General features: G+C 35.5%; 6 protein-coding genes across 6 annotated transcripts; 4 read left to right on the top strand and 2 right to left on the bottom strand.

Annotated features, from left to right (window-relative positions):
- Positions 1–3: 3 nt before the first annotated feature.
- Positions 4–1,932, bottom strand: PHYBLDRAFT_179712 (hypothetical protein; the record flags this gene model as incomplete). Its single annotated transcript, XM_018438199.1, has 2 exons — positions 4–1,524; positions 1,731–1,932. 2 exons carry the CDS (start codon positions 1,930–1,932, stop codon positions 464–466), a joined length of 1,263 nt encoding a protein of 420 aa, XP_018296848.1. The 3' UTR covers positions 4–463.
- A 1,668-nt stretch (positions 1,933–3,600) lies between these two features.
- PHYBLDRAFT_18578 (hypothetical protein) lies at positions 3,601–9,224 on the top strand (the record flags this gene model as incomplete). Its single annotated transcript, XM_018439140.1, has 19 exons — positions 3,601–3,720; positions 4,182–4,351; positions 4,462–4,782; positions 4,886–5,296; positions 5,478–5,745; positions 5,886–6,016; positions 6,115–6,365; positions 6,448–6,611; positions 6,723–6,812; positions 6,927–7,185; positions 7,366–7,427; positions 7,517–7,577; positions 7,679–7,791; positions 7,910–8,022; positions 8,133–8,416; positions 8,505–8,639; positions 8,716–8,782; positions 8,855–8,942; positions 9,024–9,224. The coding sequence occupies 19 exons, from the start codon at positions 3,601–3,603 to the stop codon at positions 9,222–9,224; spliced, it is 3,309 nt and encodes a 1,102-aa protein (XP_018296847.1).
- An 806-nt stretch (positions 9,225–10,030) lies between these two features.
- Positions 10,031–10,521, top strand: PHYBLDRAFT_62435 (hypothetical protein; the record flags this gene model as incomplete). Its single annotated transcript, XM_018440971.1, has 2 exons — positions 10,031–10,242; positions 10,332–10,521. The coding sequence occupies 2 exons, from the start codon at positions 10,031–10,033 to the stop codon at positions 10,519–10,521; spliced, it is 402 nt and encodes a 133-aa protein (XP_018296846.1).
- Positions 10,522–11,701: 1,180 nt separating this feature from the next.
- Positions 11,702–12,736, top strand: PHYBLDRAFT_107230 (hypothetical protein; the record flags this gene model as incomplete). Its single annotated transcript, XM_018427987.1, has 4 exons — positions 11,702–11,819; positions 11,916–12,035; positions 12,137–12,470; positions 12,562–12,736. Coding segments are annotated over 4 exons (747 nt in total), but the record flags the coding sequence as incomplete, so codon positions are not given.
- A 1,007-nt stretch (positions 12,737–13,743) lies between these two features.
- Positions 13,744–15,596, top strand: PHYBLDRAFT_107542 (hypothetical protein; the record flags this gene model as incomplete). Its single annotated transcript, XM_018428003.1, has 8 exons — positions 13,744–13,791; positions 13,870–14,007; positions 14,080–14,306; positions 14,418–14,541; positions 14,598–14,698; positions 14,794–14,986; positions 15,072–15,308; positions 15,390–15,596. 8 exons carry the CDS (start codon positions 13,744–13,746, stop codon positions 15,594–15,596), a joined length of 1,275 nt encoding a protein of 424 aa, XP_018296844.1.
- A 401-nt stretch (positions 15,597–15,997) lies between these two features.
- PHYBLDRAFT_140860 (hypothetical protein) lies at positions 15,998–17,486 on the bottom strand (the record flags this gene model as incomplete). The annotated part of the gene is made up of 4 exons (XM_018430469.1): positions 15,998–16,474; positions 16,603–16,917; positions 16,993–17,076; positions 17,142–17,486. The coding sequence occupies 4 exons, from the start codon at positions 17,484–17,486 to the stop codon at positions 15,998–16,000; spliced, it is 1,221 nt and encodes a 406-aa protein (XP_018296843.1).
- Positions 17,487–19,625: the final 2,139 nt, after the last annotated feature.

Genomic DNA, 19,625 nt, shown 5'->3' with positions numbered 1-19,625 from the left:
AGAGAATATTGATTTATTTCATCGGTGTTTTACGGATGTTGATTTATTTATTTTAATGATTTATTTTTCGTCGTATGATAAAACCATAACATACATGCTCCAATTTGAAATGTATTTCGAAAAAAAATAATATTTTTATTTACAAAAGAGTGAAGTGATTAACAGCTATTAAGAAGAGTAATAATAAATAAGAATTACATAGAGGAGTGAGAGATTGAATGATGTTGTAATGTAGTGTAGTATAGTGTAGTGTATTGTATTGTATTGTAATGTAGTATAGTATAGTGTAGTGTAGTGTATTATAGTGTAATGTAATGTAGTGTAATGTAATGCAGAGAGTATATGGGTTGGGTTGCTTGGCTACAAACAAGGTTGCATCAAGAAGAGCATAAGTAATTATATGTATATATACATGTTTGTGTATGTGTTTGCGTGTTTGTCTACGCTTCTTCGTTTATCCTGCTTAGTCTTGTGTATGCTCATCATACGCAGGCGGAGGCTGTGCGTGATTTTGTTTGTGTGAGCTGTTGCGGAATGCAATCCACTCTTGTTTGGCGTTCACTCGCCGTTTCTTCTGGTAGGCCAGATAACATGGACAAACAAAGAATCCACCCGGCTTCTCGCCTTCTTCATCAAATGCTGGGTTCAGCAGCGCTTCTTCATATGTCGGCAGAATCGAGTAGTCTTCTTTGAGTCTGCAGTCAAGAATCGTAATAGGAACTTCAAAATAGACTTCTCTGCGCTCTTCATCTCCATTCGTGAGCTCGATTTGGATTCTTAGCCGGTGGCGAATCAGAATCTCGTGAAAATTTGTGCTGTGATTTACTTCGACGCAGTTGGGTAACGTAAACATGAACCGATATTGGAATGAATTGGCACCGATCTTAATGTGGGCATTTTTTGTGGAGACCACCCGTCTGAGCTGAGTCATTGACACATCCTCAATGGCCAGACTAGGGTCAATCATACTAGTGGCCGTGCTCAGTTTGACCTTGAAGTCGTTCTCTTCGGATCTTCGCACATCATACTCTGGTAGTCGATAGACTCGGCGCTCGTTGAGAATAACCGAAAAGGACTCGAGGTGAACTTGCTTTGTGTTGGGATTGACGGTAAGCGTGATCGGAAAAAGAGTGCCTGACGAGGCAATCGATGTCTCGACACATAATGCGACGTCGCACAGGTCCATATGTCGGGATGTTGTTATGGAAGGGCTGGGTAGCGAGTGAGACTCGAGTGATGCGTCTGAGGAAGACATTGTACTGAGTACTAGAACATTGCGTCTACAACGAAGCTTGCTCTGTCCGTTTGGCCTGTTGACCATCACCTGGAGACTGTAGTTCGTCTTGGCCATCTCGTCTTCAATTGTGTCGGCCAGGTTGTTCGGGAGTAAAAACTCAAATGGCCAACGGTGTAAGCCGATTCCGAGAATTTGTTTGATCTGATCATCTTGAGCAGACATTAACACCAGTTCTTGCTCATGGATTTTCTTTTCGTGCATTAGTTTCATTCCCCGTGAGCCTATGCCTATGAAATGTCGAGGACCTGTCAGTTTTTTTTTTATTATTATTGGTTTTCAATCCCCACAAACACAAACACACAAAGGAGAGCGTGTGAATTTTTCTTGTATTTCCATTTGATAGAATTGAAATCTAATCATATCTAATGGCGTGAAGATACCAAAAGAAACAAAACCTTGTTCCTATTGTTTTATTTTTTCTTTTTGGATTTACCTTCAGGCCACAGCATTCTTGATTGACCAACAAATTGGATTGTGATTGATGAAGCTGACATTGGCTTTGTCAGAACCAATTCAACTTCTCCTCGAAGGATGTTTGTAACAGGATCTCTGGGATTTCCCCGTAAGATGACCACTGGTTCTGTCAGTGCGATTGATAGCTGACGGTTCGTAAAGAATGGAACCGAAACAGGCATCTTGAGTATGATGTATACTTGGTGGGTTGGAAGTAAAGAATAAGAAGAAGTATTTTTCTTTAAAAAAAATAATTAAATAAATAAAACAAAGAAAAAAATAAATATCAAGAGAAGAAGCCTTTTTATATATATATATATATATATATACATATAATAATATCGTGGACCGTTTAAACTGGGTTTTGTAGAGTGACAATTGCCACGCGAATTGAAAATTTTCACAAGCAGAATCCAATCCACTCCAAACTGAGTTTCTTGTTCAAGATTTTTTTTTTTTGAATGTGATCTGTAGTCTGAAAATTATTGGTTAAAATAACTATTCTCCTTTCTATCGGTTAATGCTATGACCGTGTATTTTTTTTTTATTTCTCATTTTTGGGATTTACCTTTCAAGAATAGAGCAATTCATTACCTAGGCTAAAAAAGTAAGCAAGATCCTTAATATCTGAAATAATAATTAAAGTATGATAACTGCATGTAGATAATTGTCAAAGGAATTATTAGTATATCATTACTCAAAACTAGTTCTTGAAGGCGCGATAAACCAAGGAGATTATTCAATGGCTGTGAATTGCAAATCATAGCACAAAACAATGCAATGCAATACAAACAAGGGCGTTTTATGCTTCTGTTGCTGTCTTAAAGAGTCCAGACCAGTAATTATATAGATTATTGTATGCAATTCTAGATCTTTTGTCTATTTATCAGTAAAGTTGTACAGCCTTCTTGAATTTCGTACAGGCAATAGAACACACATTTATGCATCAATGTAGATGTATATATATATATGTAAACTTAAGCTAGATGGATAAAATCTCAAATAACAAATGTATTTGAAGAGGTATATTTTCTGATCCAAAAATGGGACTCGATGTCTACAAAGGTTTCTTTTTACTACAATAAAAACTAAATCAATTCAATTCAATTCAACTCATATAGAATAAAAGGATCTAAAATTTCAATTAGATTTCGTGAATTTGAATTGATACATTTGTTCTTGTAATTCTGTAAATTGAGGCATTTTGTAGCACAATTACAAAGCAAAGGGTGATTTGTACACAGATTGAATCGAATTGAATTAAAACCAAAAATAAAATAAAAATTCTCTTTTCTTCTTCTCGTTAAAGAAACTTGCTTTCACTATTGTTCCTTTTAAACAAACTTAAACTCACTTTTTTTTTTTGATCTCCTTTATCATTTACTTATAAAAGACCAAAGATATATATATAAATAAATAAATAAATTATAATAAAAATAAAAAGCAGAGACATTTATGTGACTCTTGAGTGACGACATTTTCACATATTTTATATATATATATGAATTTCTACTATGTTTATATATATATATATATATAAAATAAAGGGGACGAATTTATTTTTTTTAAAAAAATAAGAGAGAGGGAAATAGAGAGAAAGCGTTGTCGTGACAACCCAAGATTTGATCTATTTAATTATTTAATTACTTAATTTATTATTTAACATTTTCTATTAACCTTTTACACAACTGTTTCAATTTTTCTTTTTAAAAGCAATTACAAAAAAACCAAAAAGAAAGAAAGAAAAGAAATCAAAGAGAGAGAGAGGAGATAAAAGATAATAGAGAAAAAAAAAGCAAAAAAAAAGCAAAAAAAAAAGAAAGGACAAAAAGGAACTTTTTTTTTTGGTGATGGAGAGCACATGGTCTGAAGTACAGCACACATGCGACATTGGCTTGAACAAAGTATCGCCCGTCTCTGCCCTCTGTTGGGATCCTTACCATGAGCTATTATGGGTGGGCAATGACTCTGTAAGTCGCGCAACCAATATAATACCTTCCAAAACAAAACAGAAACAGAAGAAGTCTATTTTCTCCATCATCAATACATTTCAACAATATAATGATAACGACAAGCAACATAATCACCAATCACTACAAAAAAAAAGAAAAAGAAAAAAATACTATTACCACAAAAAAGGCCATACTATGATACGCTATAAGATGAAGAAGATTGAATGAACGAACGAATGAATAAAAGAACGGACGAATGAATATATAAATTAATTAATTAAAAAGAAAGAAAGAAAGAAACGAGTATATCATTGCAAGGCAATTACACTCTTTTTGATGTATACGTTCATTTATACATAAAGACATATGCATATATGTATATTCTTCAGTCATAAAGAATTTATGAATAAATAAGAAATGGATTTATTTGAAATGAAGAGAAATAAGACAACTTATATGCATAGTGTCTTACTCTCTAGGGTCGTGTGGCATCATATTATGGAAAAGGATTACAACGCTACACCTCATTCAAAGCCCACAAAGATCAACAAATTCGACAGATCAGGGTGACTGACCGAGGAATCATCAGTCTCAGTCCCAAGAGCATTCAGATGCGAGACAGACGAGGCATGGTCAAATGGAACATTAGGTACTTGCCTTTGTACAACAAATCCCCAAAAATGAACAAATATAAACTTCTTTGTGGGTGTCGTCTTTCTTTCTTTTTTTTTGTTTGGTTTGCTCCTCTTCCTCTTCTAGTAATGAACACACCCGCGATCTACATTGCATGATGGCAACCACATTGATAAGTGGAGAGTTGTTGGTAGCAGGTCAACAAGACGATATGCTGGTAGTTAGTATGGCTCGTGGCACTGTAACTCGTACAGTCCCAGGTGCATCAAATATCGTAGTAATGCGCAACCTGCCTCGAGCTATCTGCTGTGGATCATTACTTGGAGAGGTTACCTTGAGAGACACACGGACGATGAAGGTCGAACAGAGAGTACAGGCACACACTGCAACACTGTCAGATATGGATGTTTCAGGGAATCTGCTTCTCACTTGTGGATTCTCACAGAGGTTCGTTGCTTTCATGTGCCAACCAGATCACCACGTGTATTTAATGTCATATACTATCTTCGAAATGGTTTCTTTCTTCTTCTCTTTTCGTTGGTTTGCACAGACAGGGTTCGTTAATTATGGACCCATTAGTAAAAGTATACGATATACGAATGGCTGTACGATCATTAGCACCCATACCATTCCCCAGTGGACCCATGTTCCTAAAAATGCACCCAACCCTCAGCACAACATGCCTGGTTGCCTCACAAACAGGCCAATTTCAGATGTGTGATGTATCGAATCTAACAATGGGATCTTATGCACCTCCCGCCCAATTCTACCAAATCCAGACTTCGAGCTACATCACAGCCATGGATATATCTAGCTCAGGACAGGCATTAGTGTTTGGTGATGGAGCTAGCTTTGTGTACGAATACGCCGACAGAGAAGAGTTCGAAATCAATCCCTATTCATTACCATTATCCACGCCTGACCTCGTCGCACCTCCAAATGTGGTGATGACCGAAGAGAGGTAAATAAGAAAAAGACAACAGCATACACCAGGGCTTATACCAAAAAAAATCCCCCAAAAAAAACCGTTCCGCCCATACATATATATATATATATATATATATGTGTGTGTGTGTGTGTGTGTTTGGATTTGTATTTGTATTTGTGTATTTGATGCGTGTATATCTACGTACATCACAAAGTCCTCTGTCATCGATCGGTATGCCATATTACACTGAACCTTTACTTTCCGTATGGCCATCCAACACTGTGTATGAGGTCGGTCACCCAGCTCCCCAGATCGACGAAGAAGTTTTGAGAAATATGAAGATGATTGATTTTGTTGGCCATGCACCAAATCCTGGGAATATGCTTCGTAACCAAGTCGCACGCAAGAAGAAACATGCACACAAAAGAGACGTACCCAAATTTAGATCTGAGCAGGAACGCGAGCTTCTTCTAGCGAACACTGTTATCCTTGATGATGAAGAACCACATGTAAGATACAAAGTAGATTATATATATACATGTAAATTAGCGAGTGACGTCTTAAAAGAAGTCAAGACTTTAAAGCTATTACTTATATTTATTATTACTGTTATCTGATGTAGCATTCTGGACGTCGTTCATCTTCTACCGGAGATCTTCGAAAAGCAGATCCTCTTGGTTTGATTATGCCACAGCATTATCGCCGTGTAGAAATCCAATACAGTAAATTTGGTGTAGACGATTTTGATTTTGGGTGAGTGGTAAAAAAAAAGAGGCACTTGAATCACTAAATATGTCTAGAGTACGCACATTATAAACTTTGTTATTCTTACATAATCTCCACAATCATAGATACTATAATCAGACCGTTTATGGTGGATTAGAAACACATATCCGTAACTCGTACTGCAATTCTCTTCTTCAAATGCTTTATTTTACTGTTCCTCTACGCAAGATAGCCAAATCTCATATTGGCACACCTTGTCCCAAAGAAAACTGTCTTCTGTGTGAGCTCGGTTTCTTGTTCCGTATGCTTGACGATGCCAATGGTCAGAATTGCCAGGCTACAAACTTCCTGAGAGCTTTTAGTACTATTCCACAAGGTAAAACAAGACAGGTCAAGACAATCATAATATAATTGATATATTTTAATCATGTTAAAATATAACGCTTTTTTTTCTTTAGCTGCTGCTCTTGGCTTATTTGAGCCCGAGACACCCGATCGCAACATATCTTATTCGACTCTTATGCAAAACTTTACTCGCTTTATCATGGAGCAACTACACCAGGAATCCAACGCATCGAATGAAAACCCTTTGATCTCAAAGATTCTCAATCTTGACAATGATGTAGCAGGGGCTTCAGTGGAAGAAGAGGGCCATGAGAATGAATACGAGGCTGTGAAATCGGGAGATTCACTTGCTGTTCCTTCACCTATGCAACAGCTGTTTGGACTTCAGACCCTCAGTCAAAGCAAATGTGGGAGTTGCAACCACGAAATATCTCGCATTACATATCCGTTTGTTGTAGACATGCTGTATCCCAAAAAGGTATGTTTTTATTTATATGTATATGTATATATGCACATGATTTCTTTTTGTGTTTTATAGTAATAATAACTCTCTCTCTCTCTACCTCTCTGTGTGTATATTTAATATATATAGAGAGAACAAAAGTCTCGCAAACGGTCGTTCACTAGTGTTTTGAAAGCAAGCATGTATAGAGAAAACCAAACCAAGGCATGGTGTCCTAGCTGTCATCAATACCAACCAACCACTACCAAAAAGATCATTCGTGGCTTACCTGGTGTTTTATTGATCAACTCGGGAGCTTCTAATAGTGACGAGGCCGCCATTTGGCGTCAAAACGGACCCAATAGTCCCAAAAACTCTCTGTCTTCTCCGCAGATAGAAGGTCAAGAAAGTGACAATGGCCAAGATACGCCTTCAACTCCAGCATCATGGTTGCCAGAGAGGTAATCACAAAGAAACAAAAAGAAAAGCAAAATAGAATAGAATGGATATTGATTGTGTGTGGAATTTTGTGTTAGGTTTGGCATTCATTTCAATGGATCAGATATTGCCATCAAGGCACTTCCACCAGGGAAGGAGATCCCTATCGAATTCAAGGGCGCACCAGACACATGCGCTATTTACGAACTATCTGTAAGTTTGGATACGTGTACTTACTTGACCATTATATAACTATGCGAAATATACATTACTTTTTTTTTAACATAAACGTACAACCCTAGTCTACCATTCTACAGATTAAGGCTGACGAAGAGCTTCCTCATTTGGTTGCTCAAATCAAAAGTAAAAAAAAAAGAAAAAAAAAAGAATAGCAAGGGGTTGAACAATAATTTTATTAACCATTTATGATACTTTTTTCTTCTTAAAAATGATAATAATAATAGTACCTACTGATGAACTTGAAGAACATTCAAAAACACCTTGGTATTTGTTCAATGACTTTTTGGTTAAGAGTATTCGCCATGATGAAGTACTTTCTCTCAAGGGAACGTGGAAGGTAAGTTTTACGAATTATTTCTTACATATGTATATATATTTGTGTATCATTCATTTTTATTTTTTGCTTACAACAATGCTAATATCAGTAACTAATTGAATAAATAATGATTTGATAGACGCCCTCAGTGTTACAATACACTCGTATTGATTTAGATTCTTTGCTTGATCTTGAAAAATTGCCTTCAGAAGTCGATTATTCTTTATTATTCAAAGACTTGTCAATTGCAAAGTAAGCAAGTTTTTTTTTTACCTGGGTCTTTTATCTATTGTTCAAACACACATTAATTAATCAATTAATTAATTATTATTATTGTGTGTGTGCGTAAATGACTTTGTTAGACAACCTGTGGTAGAGCCTCGTCATGAGATATTAACTCCTGAAGAAATGCCCAAGCCTGGAACAATTGTAGCCATTGATGCTGAGTTTGTTGCTCTTAACCAGGAAGAGACTGAAATCCGTAGTGACGGCACCAAATCTCTTATTCGTCCAAGTACGCTCACACTTGCGCGAGTCAGTGTGTTGCGAGGAGATGGCGAAAAGGAAAATGTGCCATTTATCGATGATTATATTGCTACTAGCGAACCTGTGGTGGACTACTTGACAGAATTTAGCGGTATTGAAGGTATGAATTATTTTATTATTATATTAGTGTATTTTTTTGGAAATATATATATATATATATATTAATACTAACTATTGTTATGGTGTAGCTGGTGATTTGGACCCCAAGACCTCAAGATATACTCTTGTTCCACTCAAGGTGGCATATAAAAAACTTCGAATGCTAGTTGACCTGGGCTGTATATTTGTTGGCCATGGATTAAACAAGGATTTCAGAATTATCAGTAAGATTTTGCTTTTTGTTTTGTTTACCATAGCTTTTATTACTTGTTGTTAATTTTGTTAAGTTTCTTTTTATAGATTTGCTTGTTCCTCCTGAGCAGATCATTGATACTGTTGATATCTATCATATTCGTAACAGACAACGGTAAGAACACAAGATAGTCACTAGCTGAATATAATGATAACAACAATATTCTAACCTATTTGGGTGTATTAGTAAAATCTCGTTGCGATTTTTGGCGTGGCATCTTCTGCATCAAGATATTCAATCTGAAAGTCATGATAGTATAGAAGACGCACGGACAGTAAGTATTATTACTGAATGTTGATAATTATATATATATAAGTGAATATTAATTATTATTATTTTTTTTAAAAAAAAATAGGCACTTGTGTTGTATAAAAAATACCTTGAATACAGAGAAAACGGAACATTTGGTCAAGTACTTGAAGATGTGTACGAGGCCGGCCACCGGGCTAATTGGCTCAAAGGACCCAAGGATGCCCTGTCTCGAATTCCTACCACGCCACAGATTGAATCTGTGTTAGCTCCTAACCAAATTTTTACAGTTGCTGGTTGGCCATAGTTAAATTTTTTGTGTATAGTGTGTATTGAAAAGTCTTAAATATTCTAACCAGCCAAAGAGCCAAAAACAAAACAACAAAACAAAACAAAACAAAAACAAAAAAACAAAACGTACTTAAAAGGGGACCTTTGTTTCTCTCGTTGAAAGAACAAAAAAAGTAAAAACAATACAGAAAGCAAATAAAAAAAAACTTTAAAAATGTTGCACCCTGAAACTTGTAGCTTGTACCGTCTTTGTATTTATTTATTTATTTTGGCTTTGATTGTGCTATAATTCATTTCTTATAGACCCACAAGTGTGGGATATCAAAGTCGACCAAGACTATATAACATTCCAAAGAGACAGACAGACAGGCAGGCAGATATTGAGGTTTATATCACAAAATTAAGGGAGTAGAATACAAGGAGGAAATATGTTGGTGTTGTAATAGAATCTTCGCTCGATCCAAACATTTTGTATTAGATCGACTATAATTATTAAAAGGCTAGTATTTTAAGATGGTTGAATTTTAGTTTAGTTTTGTTAGAACAATACTCTCTTGCTAATCGAAATACATTATATAAGCCTATGCATTAATGTGTGTGAGAGTATAAGCGTATAAATTATAAAGTCTTTGGGTACAGGTACAGACACATTGGTTAATAATCAATCCAGTCTTGTATAAATACTAATCACCACTAACTTCAACGCATATATCTTACAAAATCTTTTTCTTTCTTTTGGGCACAACTATATACATACACACATACACACCCATATATTTACTAATAAGCCGTATATATATATATAAGAGAAAAATATATAAAATGAGTAACAGAGCCACAATCATAGCACCCTCACCTTTGCGCTTCTTAAGAGCTTACGGAGGCTACGAAAATCCACCCCATTTATCCGCTTCACTAAGAAATGTGTCATGTCGAGAAAAATACCCGGACAGCCAAGTACCAACTGGCCCAATTATACCTGAGCATACACAGAAAGAAATGGATCCAATTTTAGACCACACAGACTATTCATTGTAAGAGTATCAATTATATTTTACGGTATTTGACTAAACCAAAAAAAAAAATACATATGAAATTAAACAAAAGGATATTTGATCTGTAGTGCAGTGTTTGAATTAAGAGCTATCGTCGGTTCTACGCCATATACCTTGTACGAACCCATCAATCGGAGGAACCATTTTGATGTTTCCCGGGAAATATTATTATTTCCTGCACCAAGTCGTGAAATGAAATGGATCGATTATGATGTGAGATCTACACCACAATTAACGGATAAACAATTATCAAATTGATTAGGCTCGCATATTTTAATAGTAATAGTAATAATGACAATAATAATCTAATGGTGTGAAAAAACCTAGCTTGTGGGCATTGCAGCAATTGCAACATTACCAATATCCTTTTTACGATATTTATTGTATCTTTATTTACACCAAAAATAATCAATATATAGAATATCGTGAGATACAAACTTACAAATACACAAACAGATCTTAATTAGACGAGGCGAAACGATTATATTAAAAATAAAAATAAAAAAAGACGAAGACGAAGAAGAAGTCTAATGATAACATGTGTCGCGATTATCCAAACAGTTTGTTTGCTAAGAAACTGAGACATATCTTTAATTTTTTTAGAAAGAAAAATCAACAATATAAAGGACCTTATATTTTATCAGAAGAAGAAGAGAACCAAAACAAAAGGCTGTCTGGCGATCTGTTTTCATTTTCACTGATAAAAGATGCTATTGATCAATATTATTGTGTTCATTAGTGTCCCTGTCTTTGGACTTGTCAGTGAATCAGTTTATGCTCGAGTCAATACGTCTCAAAGTCTTTTAAGTAGCCAGCCCACATACATTGTCAAGCTAAAACACAGCTATTTAAACAGTACTACCTTTGGTAAGCTTGTATAAATATTATTATTATTTTATTATTATTATTTTGCTTGTCTAGGATTTACACACTAATCAACAATAACAAATGAAGCAACCGAGCCAACAAATTTTATCAATCAACATTATTCAATCTATCAAAAATCAAAGCTATCTGCAGCAGGAGTTAACTCACTCGAATCCAACGAGACCGACACAGAAGATGACTATATTAAACCAATACAGCTCAATCGGAAGCTGTCAACCGTCGCTGGATCGTTTTCACCTACATTTGTGAGTTATCTGGATAAATTGGAAGCAGTTGAATACGTAGAGCCAAATCAGATCTATCGGGCCACTCGCCAACCGAGTCCACCAACTGGGAAGCGACGAGGACGACCAAGGTTTCCAATTTCACCTTTAGCCAATTGGGGACTTACACGAATTCACCATCGCAAACGCAATGATTTTTCAGAAGGATCGGCCGATCCCAAGGGAGGGTAGGTTGAAAAAAAAATTACCAAAAGAATATTGTTAAGAATGAAATAATCAAAATAAAGGCTTTCAAACTAACCTACACAACGGTGTATAGGAGTGATGTACATGTCTATGTGTTTGATACAGGTATCAATGTGAACCATACAGAATTTAGCGGACGAGCCACTATGGATGCAAATTTTATTGAAGGAGAAGATTCTATTGATCTTGCTGGTCACGGTGAGTTTATTGCTAATGATATATTGCGTTTGACACGTTTAATATATAAAATATTGTATGCAGATGTATACTAATGTAAGAGTGTCTATTGCTTAGGAACTCATGTGGCAGGAATTGTTGGTGGGGATACATTTGGTGTAGCCAGAAACGTCAAACTCCATGGAATCAAGATTCTTGATCGATATGGAGACGGAACAACTATTGCCCTGTTAAAAGGTAATTTTGTAGATATGATGTATTTATTGACTCATATATTTATTATTGAATAATATCATTAACAATTGTGGGTGTTTGTGTGTACTATACAAAAAAATTAGCTATTGAGCATGTAGTGGAAATAGCTGAACCAGGAAAAAGTATAATAAACCTCTCGCTCAGTGGTCCTCGTTCAGCCATGATTGATGACGCACTCACATCGGCGGTTCTAGACCACAATATCCCGATATTTGTCTCGGCAGGGAATTCTGGGGACGACGCCTGCCAATACTCTCCTTCTGCCAATGAGTATGTATTTCCTGTAGGTGCTTCGTCCGAGAAAGATTCTTTGCCATTCTTTTCTTCGTATGGACCATGTGTAAAGATGTATGCACCAGGTACAAACATCATTAGTAGCTGGTTGGGACAGGATATCAAGATACAGGATGGTACAAGGTGAGACAAAATCTAGATTTTTGTTTTTTTTTGTTGCTGCTGTTGTTGTTCTTTATTGGAGTTTAATTAACAAAGTATGGTATCCTTAAAGTATGGCAAGTCCACACGTAGCCGGAATTGCTGCCCTTTTGATGTCAAGGAAATATTATGGTACCGTACAAGAGCTGTATGATACCTTGACAGAAGTAGCTACCAGAGACATTCTTAGTATGTCTCCATACCAGGCTGGATCAAGCCAAAATTTACTTGCCTATGCACCAATTTAACCTGTAAGCAGTCAAGTCTTCACAGAATTAATAATCTACTACATAATAACATTATTACTATATGTGTATAAATATAACAGTTTTACTCGGGATTTTATAAATGTATAAATATCACCTTTTATTTTTCTTAATAAAATCATTTTGAAATTATATATAAACAATTTTCGAAAAACAGAATGACATGCATTCCTTTAATTTAAACAGCCTGTATCAAAAAACTATACGTGCGCTAGTTATATCAAAGCATAATCCCAAGTAAATCTATTTAGCAAGTCTCCAATGGCGAAATAAATCATATTTTTTCCGATACAACAAACCAATTAAAAAAGAAACTTTCATCAAACACCCACACAGCGATACATAATATAGCTCTATACTATAATGTTGACAAGGAATAATATTTAGCAATACATTCTTGATAATAGAACCAACACCAAATAAAAAGGTAGAGCAATGAGTGGTAATAATAAAAGTTTTTACACTTCTTGACTACTTCTGTTAACAGTTTTCTTTAAAATGGTTTTTCTTTCTAGCGTTGTGTCAGGTAATATGATGATTTTGTAAAGTCCCGAGCGGTAGAAGTAAACTAACCAAAAATAATAATAATACTTAGATTCTAACCTTGCTGAAGAGGACTCTGCAAGATATGAAGACAATTCTGTCAATATGACAGTATACGGTACACGCTGGGCATCCGAAGACATTCCAAAGTAAGCCTTCGATTTCTAATATCTTACTATTTTTTTTTAATGTTCTAATGAGACTTTATACTGCTGTTGCTTTCCTTTCTTTAATTCTAATTAAAAATAATAGATATTCTTTACCAGATGTAAAATGCCACTGATACTAACATCTAATATGTACTTGATAGAAGATATTTATAAGTAGTCTATTTTTCTTTCTTTCTTTTTGTAAATTAGGGAGAGATGCCTCCGAGTAAGTCTATTGTAGCTATGTAGACATATATACGAAAGAAATCAAAGTGAAAAGAATATTTACTGATTACTATGTTTCATGTAGAGGTTGCATACCGTTTAATAGATGACGAACTGGCAGTAAGAAGTCATTTTACTTCTCTACCATAATCAATTACTCCCTCTCTCACACACAAATTATCGATTTTTATTTTTTAGTTGGATGGAATTCCGTCTTTAAATTTAGCTAGTTTTGTCACTACATTTATGGAAGATGAGGCAGAGAAACTGATGGTTGAGAACTTGTCAAAGAATTTCATCGATTTTGAAGAATATCCTCAGACTGCAGAAATATCCGTAAGCTGCTCTTATAATTAAAATAAGGGAATAGTATACTTCAAGAATAAATGACATTTCTTTTTTTTTTAGAATCGATGTGTCAATATGATTGCTCGTTTGTTTCATGCGCCCGTAGGTAGATCTACTGAAGAGGCACTGGGGTGCTCTACCATCGGATCATCAGAGGCTGTAATTCTTGGTACCCTAGCGATGAAGCGTCGTTGGCAACTTGGACGTAAAGCCAAAGGTCTATCTACCGAAAATCCGAATATAATATTGGGAGCCAATTGCCAAGTCGCTTGGCACAAAGCTACTCGGTAAACACATTATGATTATTATAGTTTACTTACTATCTTGTATTTGCCCCCCCCCCCCCCCCCCCCCCCAAAAAAAAAAAAAAGACTGACTAAATTTTGTCAAAAAAAAAGTTACCTTGAGATTGAATCAAGAGAAGTTCCTTGTACAAAGGATCTGCTTTATATGGACCCAAAAAAGGCAGTCGATTTAGTGGATGAAAATACAATAGGCGTTTGTGCCATTCTAGGATCCACGGTAGGTACATAGAAAAAATTATAGCAGGATATATATTTATTAATACGTGATGTTAGTATACTGGACATTATGAGGATGTAAAAACTCTTAATAGGCTCTTGGAAGAGAAAAATAAAGCTACTGGACTGGACGTTAATATCCATGTGGATGCTGCTAGGTAAAATTTAGAAATAATCAAAAGCTATTGTATCCGACCAATAGGACTTCATCAATTAATTGTTTTTTTTTATTACTGTAAAATGATCATAAAAGTGGCGGTTTTGTTGCTCCTTTTGTTACACCCGATCTTGAGTGGGACTTTCGTCTCAACCGTGTTGTGTCAATCAATGCATCTGGTCACAAATATGGTCTGACTTATCCCGGTGTTGGCTGGGCTGTGTGGAGAAATGTTGAATTCCTACCAAAGGACCTCGTCTTCAATGTCAATTACCTTGGTAGTGAACAGGTGAGTAGCTTAATATGTTGTACAATATATAGACAAAATAATATACGATTTTGTATTTACTCATTTACTCACATTTAAAAAAAAGGCCTCTTTTACTTTAAATTTTAGTAAAAGCGCTTCCCAAGTCATTGCACAATATTATATGTTTGTTCGTCTTGGCAGAAAGGGATTTACTAGAGTAATATCCAACTTGGTTCGCACTGCCGACTATCTCGCAGAAAGACTTGATAAAACCGGGCGCTTTATTATTTTAAGCGAAAAAGAAGGCCGTGGATTACCACTTGTCGCTTTTAGACTCAAGAATGAATGCTACTATGATGAAGTATATTCCTTATTCACCTTTTTTCTAAAAAAAATATTGTATGCTAAAATAATGAATTCTAACTTCGTATTTGCTTTTCAGTTTGATCTCGCATCTCATTTGAGACAGCGTGGCTGGATTGTCCCAGCGTACACTATGGCCCACGCTCTTGAAAAGATGAAGCTCCTTCGTGTGGTGGTGCGTGAGGATTTTTCGCATACCCGTGGGTCTCTGCTTATACGTGATATAATGGCAGCTTTACAACATCTTGACTCGATGGATAAAGCTTCAATTGATAATTCTCGGTAAGTTTAAGCAATCAAATAATACGATTTTTCTTAATATTGATTAATTATCAAAATAATCTTATTTGTATTCTAGTTCTCATAGAGCCAAGCACCGCCATAGTGCCTTTCACAAGATCAGAAATAATGAAAAGGCTACTAGTAACATCAATACTTCAGAAGACGAAAATTATAAAGAACCAAAGAGCGCACCAGGAGTCTGTTAAAGGCTCTCATAAAGATATTTTTTTTTGCTTGTTTGTTTGTCTTTATATAAAAGCATATATGATGTCTGTTTCTTTTTTTCTTCTTTTGGTTAAATAAAATATAAATTGTATATACATGTACTGTGTTTTGTAGAATGTAAACTATAATGCAACTAGCCAAAGTAAATACGCGGCTCAATCCAGAACAAAAGAAAAACTACTATGGACCTTCAAACTTCCTTTTTTGTGGAATGTGATCCGGTGGAGGACGTGGGAGGGGTAGATTTCTTTCTTTCAAACAGGCTCGACAGTACCATGGATCAATCTTATTCTCAAAGTCTTCGATTGGTGGATCCTCGCATAATTGATGAACACAGCCATCACAGCCATCACAGAAATATATGTCGTTTCCAGGTGCATGCTCAGCAATAAAGCAGGTCTTGCACAGATCTTGTTCTTTATCAGATTCTAATGGTTCTGGGTATTGCTCCTCTTCAAAACTGTAGTCGGCCATGGTAATTACGCCATCTTGTTTTAATGGTGGACCAGATGCATTGGACAAAAGCACCTTTTGATTGCAATAAAACAAATAAACTGGTCGATAGGTCTGACCAAACACAGAAGGTTCTACAGTCCTTCCATTATCTGTAATAATGGACGCTCCTCGAATATCTGCCCATGCCTGCACGGTAGAAATCTAAAGTCCCAAAGATCAAGTTCCCCTTTCTAATTTTAAAAAACCTTTCTCTCTTTCTTTCTTTTTTTCTTTTTTTCTTTCTTTTCTATTCTTTACCAACATTTTCACAGTCTGATTATATCATTTACCTTTTGATTATCAGATTCTAACGAAGTCTCTTCGAGAACGCGCCAATTGGTGCCCGCATTATCTTCAATAAAGTCTCTCATATACACACACCATTTATCGGATGTACCCATTATAGTTGTCGTTTGTTTCATCAATGCTCCGATCAGGACAAAATGAGTAGCCGGGAACCGTTGTAACTCATACCGATCTCTCGAAAACTGTTCCAATCTCAATTCAACCAAGTGTTCCGTTCCTTGTCGTTCCTCTGGTGATACATTTTTTTGTAAATATTGAAGCGTTCCAACCAAGACAGAGTCCAGAGGTATTTGTTTTCCCTAGCATCATATCAATATCATGCATAATTTTCGTTTAAACTACGATTTCATCTTTTTTTCTTTTAAAAAAAATACCTGGCTGTCCTGGATCGAAAATCGAGGGTCATTTTCTACTTTAAACGCTGGGCTCGCTAGTTCGAGATCGATCAAAGATCTAGCCTATTGTAACAACCATATCAGAGACAGCAAAAAAAGACGAAATAACTATGGCTATTCTTACTCACGCTACTCGTCATAATCTCGAAATGAAGAGCTGCAGGTTCTTGGTCATTTTGTTTTTTCCAGTCAATATCGTTCCAGTCTGATTCATCTTTTACTCTAGCAGCATGCCAGCCCCAGTTTACAATAGGCTCTTCTGCTTGAAGAAATGTTCTATGCAGACATGTGTAAAGAAACTTGTTGATGTCTGGCAAATGCCCACATTCCTGCAGGACATCCATAAGAACTCCATAAAAATTGACTTGTTTTTGTCCAATCCTTTCTTCGGTCAGATGGGGAGGTATAACAAATAGTTGAAGGAGGATGCGTAAGAGAAGGATTCGCGGAACACAAAAGACGGGAACATCCATCGGGTAAAAATTTCTTCTTTTTCTTTTCTTTTTTCTTTTTTTCTGCAAAGAGTAGCAAGAATTATTCTGAAATATCAAACGGTTGAGAATGGTATGAGTGATAGTGTTCTGGCTTTTATATCATTCTGTTTCCTATCAACAAGGTCATGGCCACGTGAAGTTTACATTGTTGCGGTGATGAATACACCAGTTGTAGACAACATGCAACCCACCAGACTAAAAGGGTTTCTTCCCCGCTTTCATTAAAAGCAGTCATAAAATGACTGTTTTATCGGTAGTGAGTTACAGAATTATATATTTCTGACACCTTGTAATTAAATTAATAAGAGCAAGAAAGATTAACCAGAGTTTTTTAACATAAAAAGAAGATATATATATATATTGACCTCCAAAAAAATCTGACAGCCGAATGAAAATCTCCACTGTGAAAAAATTCAATAAAAAAAAAGTCAACCAACCACGCTCGCATGGCCCCAAAAATATAAGAAGCACATAAAATACTAATAATTATGATAATGTTAAATCCTCTGTAGATGTCAAGATTAATTTTCACATAATATAAACACTTGATTTGCTTTCTACAATTCATGAGATATTGGTAGAGCACATTGTTTTCCTTTCTCTCTCTCTCTCTCTCTCTCTCTTAAACACAAAGAGCTTTGAGTTATAGAGAAGAAGCATAACAAAAAATTCCAAGTCCAGCATATTTAGGCTACAATTTGGTAATAAACATATGAATTTTGATATATTGTGCGTTCGTTGATATTTTCAACCTTTTATTTATTTATATGAAATAGACGATAGATGAACTAGATAAGACAGAGAAAAAGAAAAAAAAGAGGCAATTTTTGTTATGGATACTGCGGCAGCCTCGAAATCAAGTTCTATTGAAGCATATAATGTTTTTTTTTCTTCAATATTTACCAAAACTATCATAAGAATATTGTAAAGAATCTCAAGAAGTAAGGCATTGAAGTAAAAAAAAATCACCCTCGATAGAGAGAGGAAAACACGTCCCATATTTAGACGAAATGCAAAAGGACAAATGCAAACACTATGCACATAATAGACAGGTGATATAATAACTTATATATACTAAAGGTATAATCCTGCTTGAATTTATATCAAATAAAGTCTTATTTGTTTGCATGTATTCTCAATAAAACATACAGTATGCTATTCTCTAAAAGAAAAGAAAGATCGTCTTCATTTAAAAGTACCCTCCTTGTCATTTTGGACGAGAAAGTACCAGCGTATAACGCTTACAAGAAATTAGAAAAATAAGACAGTTTAAATGAAATCAAGTGTTTCTTACTAATAGCATCGATAGCAATCAGAACAAAATACCACATGTGGGCATCACTTGGCTTATAAATACTACTTCTGTTTAAACGTTGATTTGTAAGACCTCTATATTATCATTTTTTTAAAAGCTGTGTAATAGGAGTAAGTAGAGCAATTTTTCTTTAATAAATATTATTATTTTTAGTTAAACGTAACAATCAAACATCATATTTTTTATAGTAATTTTGATGATGTTGAGTGATCGAATAGTGTAGATTCTTTAATTAACAATGCTAAATGCTTTGATGACAGAAAAGGTAGTGTGTAAAAAATAAAGTCATGCTTTTAAGCAGCAACTGGAATGTGGGGAGACGCCGTCTCTTTAGCCGGGAGATCATCCTCGTCAGCAAGAATAAGCATTTCTGCAGCAGGAACCTTGATTGAAACTTCTGGCTCTTCAATGGGCAATGAAACCTGTTCAACAGTATTGGAATCTTTATCATTTTCAGCAATCTCTTCGGAGATGTGCTTTCCTAGAACTTCCTCGATTACTTCAGGATCGCTTTCTGTTACTTTCATAGGTTTGATCTCAGCAATAGGTTCTTCCAATACCAAGGGTTCAACGGGAATAGCATCACCCTGAGCATGCACAGGAATATCTTCAGCAGTTTCATCCTTAGCAAAAACAACCTGGTGTGCACTGTCATATTTATGCTTTTCGTCAACGACGGCATCATCAATAGGAGAGTTGTAGCTAGGTTTATCTTCTTTTGATGCGATAACAACCTGTTCAGGTTCATCATTTACAAGGGCAATAATTTCATCGGGTGACTCTTTAACCACAATGGTTTCTTT

The sequence above is a fragment of the Phycomyces blakesleeanus genome (genome assembly GCF_001638985.1).
Source record: "Phycomyces blakesleeanus NRRL 1555(-) unplaced genomic scaffold PHYBLscaffold_3, whole genome shotgun sequence".
In the NCBI taxonomy this organism is placed as follows: domain Eukaryota; kingdom Fungi; phylum Mucoromycota; class Mucoromycetes; order Mucorales; family Phycomycetaceae; genus Phycomyces; species Phycomyces blakesleeanus.
This window is presented reverse-complemented; position numbering and strand designations above follow the sequence as displayed.